Here is a 12839-nt window from a genome sequence, read left to right as displayed (position 1 = left end):
CCACACACTTCATTTACCGCCAATCGCAAAGCACACACAATAGAACCAAAGGACCATCACACAAAGCCGAGGCAAATAAATAACAATGGAGGAAATTACAACCTACACAGGCGCCTCGCACACACGCACACACAGACCCTCTCTCCATTCACTCCACCTCTCACAAGGGTGAAGAAATGGGCAGGAAAATCCCGCCGCACAACGCATGCACGAGGGCGCACGCAGAGGCACCGCCAGCCACGTCGCACCGCAACAAAGGGCCATGGGCACAGCACACCCACGGCCCCAACAAGAGGGACGGGACGCATCCAAGTGCACGCCGCAGTCCTTTACTTCTCGCTTCCCCGACGGATAGGCATCACGCCTCACAGCAGGCCGTGGCATCCCACACTCGCAGCGAGGCACGGCGCACACAATCCGCTCCCCCGAGTGCACTCAACAGGCCGGCGCCCAGTCACCCCTGTGCCCTCGCAATGGGGAACAGAAACAATCGTCGTCGCGGACCATCGGTGCCCCTAGCAGGAAAGAAATTAGAAGAAATGGAGGCATGCCAGCAGCACAGTCAGCAGAGAGACAACAAAAGGGACACGGAGACACACAATGACATGGGTCACGGCACAGACGGAAAGAGACGCAACGATTTACCAAAAAAAAAAGAAAAAAAAAAAAAGAAAGAAAAAAAAACGATTTGGCGGGAATTTCATTTCGTTTCCTCTGGAGTACAATACGACCGTGTTTTTGAGTTCATACATACTGTCCACACACAAAAAACAAAAAAAAAAAAAACACATTGTTCCACGAGCCCACACAACATTCCTCACATTCCATGCGGCATCCGGCCTGCTCCTCCACTCCTCCTCTCGTGCAGTCCGTGGGACGCACGGCAATGAGGCCGGCACCGCGTGTGGGTAAAAAAAGCAAAAGCAAACAAGAGGGGGAAACACATCGCTCATGACGGTGTGCAGCGAGCGACCATTTGGGGGAAAACACACAGGGGTGCTGATTATTTCAACGGAGCACCAGCAAAAAAAAAAAGAAAAGAAAAGAAATGAAAAAGTAAAAAAAAAACAAAAGAAATTAAAAAAAACAAAAGAAATTAAAAAAAAAAATGAAATGAAAAAAGAAAAAAAAAAGAAGTATTCTTGACAAATTTGAGTGCGTAGTGCTGGGAAGCTGCACATTTGTTGTTCCACGAAAAGCCGCAATTACACCCTCCCTCACACCTCAGCAGAGAGCCGCAGTGCCCCACAGCCCCAGAAGCAACAACAACACCCGAGACACACACACATGCACGGTGCTGTCACCAATTAGAGCCATGGCCGCCAACTCGCGGAACTCAAGCAAAATGTCGTGGTCCGAGGGTATTGTTGCGTTGGACTCCGATGGAATCTTGGTTTCCCCAGGCGCTGTGCTCGGAGGAGCCGGTGCGGCATCAGCGCCACCCAACACGTTAGTGCTGCTGAATGAATCGGGGCCGCTGTTCGTGCCCACGCTCTCCGAAACATCAGGTGAAACGCTGTGCGGCGCCTGATCATCGGTGTTGCCGATCCGCGGAGAGTCTTCATCTGCCGTGTCCACCTGCCCCATCAGCGGTAAATCTATATTGGGAGGAAAGTGCTCCCCACTGACAGGCATCTCGGTTCCAATTAACTCATGACTGCCCGCGTTCTGCGTTTGTGACGATGCAGACGCCAAGGCACCGCTGTCGGGTGCCTCTTCTTCCACCTTTCCCACACCAGCTGAGGTGGAGGGGACAATGATATCAGGAAATGTTTGCTTGAAATCTGCTGGGCCACTTTCTCATTCTGATGTTTGCGCTGGTGAGTGTTGAATTCGTGGTGATGATGTGGCGTCTTGCTGCGCTTCAGGCGTGATGACGGGCACATTGGCGGGATGACGAGAAGGTTCACTCACATTGGTAGTTTGAGCCGCAACTTCCTGGGCCGGCACCTTCGCCGCTGCAGCAGCGAATGCGTCCTTCTTCATTAACGCATTGAGCTTTGCTTCGTTCAATGCGCGGTTGTACAGCAGGACGTTGCTCACCGTCACATTAATGTCTTCCGAGTTGCTCTTGTTGTCCCCGCCAATGTAAAAGTGCGAGATGCCGTGGGACCCCAACAGCGTTCGTAACTTTTGGGTAAAGTTGTATATATATTTTTTTCTTATCTTACCAGTCGTAGTAACTACACCTCAATTGTGCAGCTCCGGTAAGCGTACGAAGGAATTCGGCAGCAAGGATAACCTTACTCCGCGGGCGGCCATTATAGAATGGCTCCGACATCTGCCCTTCCGGCCCGTAAAACTAAGTAACAACTACTCATCGGGTTTGAAGCATGAACAGCGGGCGCTTAGCTTCCTCGCTGGCAAAGAGTGCTGGACCCTGGAACCACGTTGAGGTGGCCGGCTGAGCCAGGGGATCCACGCAAGTTTTTTTTTTTTTTTTTCTACTCTTACCAGCGCGTCTAGCTATACAATGCCATCTGAGTGCCGAAGAGGTGGTCGAGCAGCGACAAAAGTTTCCTGCTATGAAGCAACTGCCATTGAGAGAACTTTCCGAGGCGAAGGTCCTGTTCAATGCCCAGCCGTTGACGCACAGCCAAGGTGCCTGGACATTCTAGAAGCAGATGGTGCAAGGTTTCCTGCGGGCCGATTGGCGTGCTTGTGGAAGCTGGCTGATCCTGCGGCAGCAGAGATCGCCGCCTGGCACTGCTGTTTCGATGCCGTGTGGCGTCTGGGTTGTGTGTGCAGCGACTTCTGTGCTGTGCGGTGCTTCTCCGTGTGGGGAAAACCATGTTGCAGAAATCACATTTGAGCTCGGGAAGCGGTGGAGGATGTTCCGGATGAAATGACCGACAGTGACTGACGAGACCCGAGAATCCCGTCAATGTGGAATCACAGTGCGGACATTTCTCCTTCCGACGGCGTGTGAGGGTCCGTCTCCTTACTGGAGAGACGTCTTCATCCCTTGCCGTCGGGGGAACAGTGTCCGTCCCCGGTGCGGTTGGATCTTTGTTAGAGCGCATATATGCAGACTGTTCCGGTGAGATGTTGCAGAATCGGCATTGGTTCGTGCAATCTCTCACGGCCCAGCATAGTCGGCCCCAGAGCTCAGATTCCCCGCACCTTGCCCTTGCGAGGTGAACCAGTTCTTGACGGTGTAGAACTTCCTGAGTGATCAGGTCCTTACCGCTGAGATCTGATGGCCTTGTGCCGCAAAGCAAGTAGCGATGAGTGTCTTGACGAATGGTACTACGCCACTTGTTGGTGAGCTGGGTAGTAAAACATGTCAGCAGATCCGTATGCCATAAAGGCGCGATTCCTTGCTCCGTGTATTGTCCACTTTCCATAGTCTGCGTCGCATGCTGATCTGCAAGCTCGGTAGCATGTACTCCGCAATGTCCGTAACAAAATTGCAGGTGCACGGACCAGCCAGCACGCGTCAGTGTCAAGAGACGCTGCCAGATCTGATCCTCCGTCCAGTCTGTCTGACTGAGCGGGCCCTTGTTTAGAGCCGCTAGAAGAGACGGACTGTCCGTAACCACAAGCAGGGTTTTACGCCTGTGGCGGATACGAGGAATCATCAGCTTCTCTAGGGCTAGAAGCAGCGCACGGGATTCCGTCCTGTAGCTGCATGGGCGTGCACCGCAGTTTACGCTGGCCTTTTCTATTATCTCCGATGAGTTGAGGGATGAAAGCAGTATTCCAACCCCTGCTGACTTGGGAACGTCGACACCGCCATCGGTCGCAAGTATCCACGAACGATGGCTGTGCAGCGCCAGAGCCTCTTCGCTGACTCCGCGCTGTTCCCGTATCAGCTCTTCTACGTCAGTTATTGAGAAGTCTATCGGAAGTTCCACACCGATGGTGACCCGGTGAGCGGAGGCCGCAAACCAGGGAGGAATGGAGCTGCGAAAGAACCGCTCTTCGCGTGGTGAGCTCTCGGTGATGCCATAGTCCTTTGTGTATGCGTCTACGAAGGCATATAGCTCGTCCCGAGATAATGGCGAGATGCGGAAATCTGCGCGAGGCGGTGGCTCAGGCGGGGGTCTCCGCATCCAGTCCGTCTGACATGCGCGTGTGTTCTCAAATATTGAGAGCCGCGCGCGCAGGCAAAGGACATGGAGCGGCGGCATATTAGCCTCCAGCAGCGCGGATTCCGGGTCGACAGTGCTCGGAACTCCGCTGACAATGCGTGCTAGAGTTGCGTACGTCTTCTGCATCTCATTCTTCGCTGAATCCGTCGCTACTCCCCATATGAGCTCGCTGCCATAGCGTAATTTGGAGCACCGTATCCAATGACGAAAGTGCGTAGGTCATGTGGAGATGGTCCCGCCTCTTTGTGCGCTATGCAGCGTGGCTGCGATATCCGTTGCGAAGTGGCAGCGCATTGCTTGGAGGCCGCCACATTTAGCGTCAGTCGCGGATCGAGATCCATGCCGAGAAGCTTCGTAGTTCGCGACGCCCCCATGGTCATGACTGGGATTTGACATCCAGCCACTACCAGGGGCCACCTTCCTTCACGATCATAATCTGACTCCGTGTGCGTGGAGAGTGTGGACCAAGCGGCTTCACGCATTGACGGATTGTTGGCCAGGCCATTTTCCTGACTCCACGCGTGCAGTCTTTGAAGAACCATGTTGGCAGTGGGAATGGCGTCTTCCCGGGACTGCCCCTTAACGATAATAGAGAGGTCGTCCGCATACATGTCTGCTGTGACACCCGCAAAGCTGTTCAGCAGGTTGAGAAGTGGGTGTACGTAAAGGGAGAACAAATATGGTCCCAGTACGGACCCCTGAGGAACTCCTCGCAGCATGGGACGCCGATCGCTGTGTCTGTGGCCAACTCGTGTCTTCGCGTAGCGACCACATAGAAAGTTTCTAAGCCACCTTCTACAATTCACCCCCGGAATATTAGCCAGCAAGCGACTGAGGACTCGATGATCTATGGAGTCAAAAGCCTTGCTGAAATCAACCAGCACCAGCAGAGTCCGATGGGGTCTGTAGTGGAGTTGATTGCCAATACCGCTCTTCTTGGGAAGGCTCACTTGGAAATAGTGATTTCTATTATGCTCCACTTCGTGTATCAGGTGTGCCAGCTGCATCGTCGTAGTACGCATACTACGATATGCACACTGGTGGGGGTGCGGCGTCCACACCCAAAGCAATCTCTTCAGTACCATTTTCTCAGCAACCTTACTCACAATGGAGGTAAGGCTGATGGGTCGATATGACTCAAGCAGTTCCGGCGACTTACCGGGTTTTAAGGGCGGGACGATGGTAGCGCTTCTCCACTCAACCGGAATCGTACCGGTCGTCCAACTGTGGTTAATGCAACGAAGAAGGAATCGGAGGCCCTTTGAAGAAATATGTCGCAGTGCCTCACTGTAGACTTCATCCGGTCCGGGGGCCTTGCCATACGGCGTATTACGTAGCGCAGCAAGCAGTTCCGTAGAATTAAAAGGTGCATCAAGAGGGGTGTGAAGATGAGCAACTAAACCAGATGTGGTGGCAGCTTCGTTTTTATCCTGTGGCTCAGAACTAGATGAGAGTGAAGAACCTGAAGTAGATGTAGCGGCAGACTCGTTGTTGTTCCGCTGCCCAAAAAGAAAAGAAGCATTAATGTTCAAAGATGCACTCTGTCTGTTGATGCCTTTGGAAAACCTAACTGCCTTGTGAGAGGGGTGAAATGGAAGAAAGATGCGATTGAGAGCATTCGCTGCTCTCCTTGCTGTTTTATAAGTGTGTTGGCCACCTCCTAATAAAATTGATGTGGGAGATGGAAGTGATGCCTTTTTTCGTCCGGAAATGTATTTCCATGCGAGTGGCTCGCCTGGATTTAACTTGCTTCTGACGCACCGTGGATGCGTGTTACGCGGGCGCGCTTGGAGTAGGAGGGAGAATTGACTTGTCCGTTGCATTTCTGCCTCACGGTCGGGCGTCGGTAACTGTAGATAGCGGGCCTTGCTGTCCGTAGCAATCCGCTCTGCCTCCATGAGAGTGTCGTTCCAAAGCCTGGGACCGTCCTTGTGCATGCCGCGGGGGCAATGTCGTCGATACGAAGTTATAAGCGCTCTCGTGAAAGCTTTAATGCCGGTGGACTGCTTTTTATAGTCGTATGCCGGAAGTTGTGCGTCGAAGTCCTTGACGAATAAATCCCACTTGCACTTCCCCCAACTGTAGAAAAACTTAGGTGCCGAAGGGGGTGCCGAAGGTATGGTATCCTTAAATGCCTGATGCAGCGTAAATGTCAGCATATAATGATCACTAAGCGGCGACACAGAAGCTGACCAATCCGACACAGCCAAATGCTTTGACCACGTCAGATCGATACAGGATCGTTCTCTTGTGCCACGGGCATACGTGATCTCACCAGGGGTGTTAACCAAGGTGAGTCCCGCATCCGTGCACAGTTCTAAAAATTCTGCAGCAACCTCGCTTGGAGAAGTCTCCAAGAATGGCTCCCACTGTGGGTGATGCATGTTGAAATCCCGCACAGCAGGAGCGGCGACGAGGCTGGAAGGCAGTTTACTAACTGCCTGAAGGATTGCGTTACTTGCGGTGGTGGTCTCATATAGGCACTCGCTACAATAAGATCACGGTTCTGCTCCAGAGCAACCTGGACCACCACCACTTCAAGGCTGGTGTCATGCTGGGGGATGGTGAGAGGTATACGCTTGGAGCGGAGAGTTTTCCGCACCAGCACCGCCACACCGCCTCCCTTGCCGATGCGCGACTGTGCATAGAGCACATAATCTCCAGTGTGCATGCTGGCGATCTGCTCTGACGACTTCCATGTCTCCTGGATGGCTATTATGTCTGCTCCTTGCGCCATTAATGTTGCGAGTTTTGACGGCGTGAGGCAATAAACATTCATCTGGAGTACTGCTATGGGGCCTGGGTTCTGCTCAATGTCTCCGCTTAGCAGTAGCTTTTGTCGTTGCGCGTCACATACGGCACGCAAACGGTATGTATAGCGCTGATAAGCGCCGATGGAATTCAGCAGCGGATAGAAATACCGCTCCGCGGGCAGCCACGTAAATGGCTCCATCTGGTGCCCTTCCGACCCGTTTGTGCGGCGCCTCCTGCCTCTCCGCGTGCAGCGGATGGGCAGCAGGCGCTTAGCTTCCTCTCTCGCAAAGAGTACTAGACCCTGGCACCACGTTGAGGTGGCCGGCTGAGCCAGGGGATCCACGCAAGTCGAAGAACAACACGTTCCTTCCAATCGGTCCGGCTGCGGATTACTTGATTCATCTCTTCCTCTGTCAGGGGGCGCGTCTGCCTCGTCTCCGATCGCACAGCAACTTTTGTAACCCCAGAATCACCATGTCCAGCGGGGTCCGATCCATTTTCAACATGGACCGCAGCATCCTGGCGTACTGCGGTCGGGTCGATGGCGCCACTTCGATTGCCATCAAAAAGGCCGCACAGCTCTCCTCGTTTATCGGCTGTTCGTGCGTGCGGCAAAAAGTCGTGAATTGCCCCGCGAGGGACATTCGCGGCTCCCACGTTGACGGCGCCCACATCCCTCGAGCGACCTCGTTTGTTTTCCTCATATAACTGGCCCAAAGCGGAGATGTCGGCGATTCGTCGTACCACAGTCGAGCGTCGTTTACGGATAAGCTCCATCGCCCTTCCCGATGATTTCGTCGGGCAATTTGAAAGATCGGGTGGAGCGTCGGCGGTGCGGTGCGCTGCCTGTGAGGATTGGATGGAGCTGCCGTCGCCAGCATTCATGAGCGGCGTGCGGCGGCCCCTCGGCCGTTTTTTGAAGGGCGCCTGTGTTGTGAGTAATTCCCTCTGGGGCGCGCATTGCATGTAGATGCCTCGTGCCCATAGGTGTGACAACGTTGGCATCGCACAGTGCGTTGGTTTTCTCGCCGATCGACGAAAAGCTGGGTCGCCCTGGCATAAGCGTCCGTCTGGCGAACAGCGGTGTAAAGACGGGCGCGCAGTTTGGAAAGCCGGATGCCGGGATCGGATGCAATCATGAGCCGCATCCGGAATGTATTCCGTAGGGACCTCCCCAAATTCATGATTCGATCGGTGGGATCCTGCAGGCCTTCCAGCGCGCTGATCCACTCGACCAAATTGTCAACGGCAAGTTTAACCTGCTCGTTGTCCTGTTGCCGGCATTGGTGTGCACACCGGAAATCGATAACGACTCCGAAAGTTCCCTCATTCCATATGCGCGAGGGTCACGTAGTGACGTCGAATGCGCAGAAACCGCGGTCCCCCTCCATGGGTAATGGGCGTCCAGGGGAGAAGTGCGGGAGGGCGACGGCGTGGAGGGGTGGAAATGTGGTCTCGCAGCATTACCGTGAGGGCGTCTGTCAGCCGCCGAACTGCGTCGGGCCGCGCTGCTAGGCACGCCTCCAGCCATCAAGATGTCCGTTTGATGCGGTGGTGTAGTTACGCCATCGTTGAAAACGTGTCGAGTAGCGGGGGACTCGTCCCGCCCCGCCGTCTCCGCATACCGCGCGGTTTGTAGTGCATTATGGCGTGCCTCCCGTTCCTGGAGTTGAGCAGTGAGGACTCCCAAGTTGAATTCGAGCTCCCGTAATTGGGCGCGAGCGGCCTCCAACTGCTGTTTTATTTCTAGGACCTGGTTGCCGGCCCCGGCGATAGTGGATTCCCTTACCGATAGGTTGCGATGCGCCTCCTGAAACCGCGAGTTAAGCCGAGCATTCCGATTCTGCACGTCCGCGACGGCGTTCGCGTAATCAAAATTCAGGCGCTCCCTTTCAGCAGTGATGAGCCCTTGTTGGTGCCCCAACTCCCGGGCTGCCCCCATAGCGGGCAGGAGCGCTTGTGTCTCAAAATTAAGGATCTGAGGCGCGCGGAGATTCGCAATATGTCCAATGAGAGTAGAATCCTGCCATGCCTTAGATACAGGTCCATGGAACAGGCATAAGCCTGTCGCTGATGGGGCCACAGTTAACGTCTCATCCGACATCTGGTTACCATCAATGAACGTCATCTGCACCTGGGTCTCGCCACATTGGCACACCATGTCCCAGAGACGGGCGCCAATATCACACCACTCGGAGGGTGTGTTGGGAACCAAAGTCGTTTCCTTAAACTTACCTGGATGTGTCGGTAAAAAAAAAAATACACTGGCCTCTATCGGCTCCCTGCCCCTACAAAGTCGCATTCTTCTCAAAAGATTCATACGGTAGAGAGTACCATAAAGAATGCATTCATTTATCAGGATATACACATACATTAATTAAGTTAGCCAGCTCTCCCGCGATCATTCTTCTCAAGCTCCTAGAAAAAACACTTCGACCTTTTTTCCCCTAAGGTCGTGGGTTTCACAAGTTTCGTGTAAATTGTTTGGGCTGCGTCGCTTAGTAAAAGTCGAAACGACGATGCCTTAATGTTATCGAATTTGTTTTTTCCCAAATAATTGAAAAATATGGGAAATCGTTCTTTTTGAAACAAAGACGTCTGTTATTTGTTTCCACCCTCGAGGTGGCGTCATTGCTCAGTTGTTGCCTCTTTTACGATTCAATTCCGCAAAACGTGGCACGGGATCGAGTTCTGTGCGAGCAAATAATTTTTTCGGCCCGAAAAAAAGGGCCGCTACGGGAATTGAACCCGTGACCTCCTGTACCCAAAACAGGAATCATACCACTAGACCAAGCGGCCGCCAGTGCGGACAGTTTTTTTTTGAGTTTTGCGAATAACACGGTGGAACTCTTCTTTTTTCTGGGCGCAGCGGTTGCAGCACCGTGGCGCAGTGGAAGCGCGATGGGCTCATAACCCATAGGACGTTGGATCGAAACCAACCGGTGCTAAATTTTTTGTTTTTTTCTTTTTTTATTTGGATAGTGCTCCCAAATCCTTTCTGGTGTTGGCGAGATGGTCGAGTGGTCTAAGACGTTGGATTAAGGTTCCAATCCTTCCGAGGGCGTGGGTTCAAACCCCACTCTCGTCAATTTTTTCCCTTTTTTGGCTTTCGAGGCGCCGCGAAGAAAAGAGAAAGGCGCGCGGCACGAGAAGGGTTTACCGCGTTTTTTTTGTTTGTTTGCGTGTTGTTGTTGTGAAAAGAAGAGTTGTTTCTTTTTAAAATGTCGGGCTTTCTTCAGGGCGAACGCAACGGCGCAACCCGTCGGTGGGATTCTCCTCTGGATGAATGGCTGCGTGTGCGTGTTGTGCTTTTGTGCGGACGTCTGTATTAACTGTTCTTTGTTTTGAACCTTTCTTTCGCACATTTTTTCAATGTGATCGGTGGAACCCGGCAAGGGGTATTGTGTTTTTCGAATCCTAGAATTTATAGATATCAGCGGATTAAATGGACATTGACAAATCGAGTCTCTTTTTCATTTTTGAGGATTTCCAAAACTCTTTAGAAAAATGTGACTTTTACGCCGTGGACCAAGAAATGACAGGTGTAGACTTTGACGGGCAGCAACGATCACGTTTCATGTCCTTGCCTGAGCTTTACGAAGCATGTCGCGGTGTTGTTAAGAGATATATAGCATTTCAGTTTGGAATTACGCTCTTTACTCGTTTGAAATCGGGCGGTTACGTGGTCAAACCATACAATTTCTATTTATTAAAAGAACATTGTGATTTCGGTGTAAATACCGATGCAATAAAGTTTTTGGTGGCACATAAGTTAGATTTTCAAAAATGGTTAGCATTTGGAGTGCATTACTGTAATAAGGAAGAGGAAGGAAGGTTTACCACGAAAAAAGAAAATCCTTCGTACTTGGAGTTGGAAGAGAAAATTGTTTTTCATGTTGTGAATGAAATTAAAAAATGGTATCTTGATCCATACAAAAAGGAAGAGGAAATATTATCATTAAAGACTGTCATGACCAAGGGAATTGAGGCATTTGTAATCTCTACTCTCAAAGAGCAGGATATATATGTGAATTTAGAGTACGACGAGATTTCTAAACTATACGAGCTACCAGTACAATTAACAGTGCATCGAGTGGATAGAAACAAATTGGATTTGGAAGGGGAAAAAACTGCGGTCAATTCTGCAAGCGTTTTTTCAGAGAAATTGGGGTTTAGACAAATTTGGAAATGTTTAACCAAATGCAAGAAACCTATTATTGGTCATAACTTTTGGTTAGATATAATGTTTATGCTGCATATGCATGAAGCGCCTCTTCCTACAATGTACGAGGACTTCAAAAAACAGGTTCACGAGTTATTTCCCTGCATTTATGATACTAAGACACTTTCTAAAACTATGTTTTTTTCTAAGCTAAACAAATGTTATCATTTGGATGATTTATATAAGGAATGCTGCAAAATAAATAAAGAATCGAAAGATTCAATTGTTTTTCGGTTCCCTCCTGGTTTTCACTTCTATGATGAGAAGTGCTTAGGAAGTGAAGGGAAAGCACATGAGGCGGGATATGATGCGTATATGACTGGTATCGTTTTTGCAATAATGAAAGATGTATTAAAGAATGGCGATGAGATTGAATTTAAAAAATGGGAAAATGTTATTTCTGTGTATGGAAGTAATTATTATATGAACGTGGTAGGTAATGATTTTTTAAAATCAGGTTCAATCTTTTTGATTGAGTTTGAAGAAGATGTAGATGCTCGCTTGGTACAGTCTCTTATTTCTACAGAAAAGGACATTGAACGAATAAAAAACAATCAGGAACCTACCTCTTTCTTATTGGATTTGGATTTTTGCAAATCTGAGAGGCATGACAGAACTTTCTTTGCTCAGTTTTACGATGGAAACACTAACGAAAAAACAATAAGGGCTCAAATAGATTTATCTAAAGAGCGAATTAGCTTGTGTTTCTCTACAACAATGAAAAAACGAGAAATTATATTTCCTCAGGTTAAAAATATTTCTCGCTTTACGGAATAAAAGGGATAATACACAATTGATAATAATAAATAAATAAATAAATAACAATACCAAATCAAAACAACAACAAGAAAAAAACTATTTGCAGTAAATTTAATATATATATATATATATATATCAATATTAGTAATGGTAGTACTAAAATAAAGAAAGCATATTTAGAAAGAATGAACAATTGGGCTTTTTTTATATGTCTTTTTCAAATGAATTTCTCCTTTCCATTTAGTATTAGTATCGATGCATTAAAGTAAAATAAATAAAACAAAACCGAGGAGAATATAAAAGAATTAACAAAAAACTTTTTGTTTATTTCTTTAGTCTGTATTAGAATGGATGCGGAAGAAATTAGTTTTACCCCTTTCAATCGGACGAGGCTTTTCGAGTTGGGATGATGGATCTGATGGACATGAATGGAAATCGCGTGCTCTTGCTGAAAAACGCTTATTGGCGCTAACTTATCTTGGAGATGTAAATAAACGCGTACAAATTCATGATGCAATTCGCTTAAGGGGTGAAGTTAATAAACAAGCTATTCGAGCATGTGAATTACCAACATTTTTTCAAACAAAAGAGACTAATGAAGCTGAGAATTTACAAGAGATTGATTATCACTCACTCTTGAGTATGATTGAAGGGGAATTTGAGGTTGATACTTTGGCTCATATTGCTCCATCCGATGCAAATTTTTTAAAAACTGAATTTTTACAGTGTGACGACTCCGCTGAGGTGAAGCTTCTGGGTCAATGGTCCAATCTTCGCCGTGATACTGCAGACTATAATAACTATGCTTCCATACCAGATGGGGAAAGGAACGCGTGGTCCGCGTGGTATCTTCGTAATGTGCGTCCGGGTAAGACCGAAAATGATTAGAAAGCGATTTCCGGCAAAAAGCAAAAAAGAAAAAACAATATTTATTTATTTATATATTATTATTATTATTATTATTATTATTATTATTATTATTATTATTATTATTATTATTATTATTATTA

The 12839-nt window shown here is 49.1% G+C and overlaps 2 protein-coding genes, 4 non-coding genes and 1 pseudogene across 6 annotated transcripts, besides 16 other annotated features; 4 read left to right on the top strand and 3 right to left on the bottom strand.

The window, feature by feature from the left end:
* Positions 1-102: part of a sequence feature (heterozygous, non-Esmeraldo-like haplotype) that runs on past the window's edge.
* Positions 103-6637: a sequence feature (areas not merged during assembly with more than two copies in the genome that could not be assigned to a particular haplotype).
* Positions 647-684: a microsatellite.
* Positions 1025-1136: a sequence feature (T-rich).
* On the bottom strand, positions 1225-2157 carry Tc00.1047053508231.120 (annotated as a pseudogene).
* Positions 2155-2415: a mobile genetic element.
* Positions 2429-7184: a mobile genetic element.
* Positions 6638-7707: a sequence feature (haploid, Esmeraldo-like haplotype).
* Positions 7185-9268: a mobile genetic element.
* Positions 7708-9282: a sequence feature (areas not merged during assembly with more than two copies in the genome that could not be assigned to a particular haplotype).
* Positions 9097-9268: a mobile genetic element.
* Positions 9283-9661: a sequence feature (haploid, non-Esmeraldo-like haplotype).
* Tc00.1047053508231.110 lies at positions 9325-9371 on the bottom strand. The gene has a single exon (XR_008255505.1). It is a non-coding gene; the product is annotated as a small nuclear RNA (snRNA) U5, partial (small nuclear RNA).
* Positions 9576-9647, bottom strand: Tc00.1047053508231.101. Its single transcript has one exon. It is a non-coding gene; the product is annotated as a tRNA-Pro (tRNA).
* Positions 9662-12839: part of a sequence feature (heterozygous, non-Esmeraldo-like haplotype) that runs on past the window's edge.
* Tc00.1047053508231.92 lies at positions 9725-9796 on the top strand. The gene has a single exon. It is a non-coding gene; the product is annotated as a tRNA-Met (tRNA).
* On the top strand, positions 9855-9936 carry Tc00.1047053508231.83. Its single transcript has one exon. It is a non-coding gene; the product is annotated as a tRNA-Leu (tRNA).
* On the top strand, positions 10294-11847 carry Tc00.1047053508231.74 (ribonuclease, putative; the record flags this gene model as incomplete). The annotated part of the gene is made up of 1 exon (XM_813527.1): positions 10294-11847. The coding sequence occupies one exon, from the start codon at positions 10294-10296 to the stop codon at positions 11845-11847; it is 1554 nt and encodes a 517-aa protein (XP_818620.1).
* Positions 11872-11892: a microsatellite.
* Positions 11944-11965: a microsatellite.
* Tc00.1047053508231.70 (hypothetical protein, conserved) lies at positions 12181-12717 on the top strand (the record flags this gene model as incomplete). The annotated part of the gene is made up of 1 exon (XM_813516.1): positions 12181-12717. The coding sequence occupies one exon, from the start codon at positions 12181-12183 to the stop codon at positions 12715-12717; it is 537 nt and encodes a 178-aa protein (XP_818609.1).
* Positions 12754-12771: a sequence feature (AT_rich).
* Positions 12772-12839: part of a microsatellite that runs on past the window's edge.

The sequence above is a fragment of the Trypanosoma cruzi genome, genomic scaffold, assembly GCF_000209065.1.
Source record: "Trypanosoma cruzi strain CL Brener 1047053516727 genomic scaffold, whole genome shotgun sequence".
Lineage (NCBI taxonomy): Eukaryota > Euglenozoa > Kinetoplastea > Trypanosomatida > Trypanosomatidae > Trypanosoma > Trypanosoma cruzi.
Note: the sequence above shows the minus strand (reverse complement) of the source record. Positions and strands in the feature narration are given on the sequence as shown.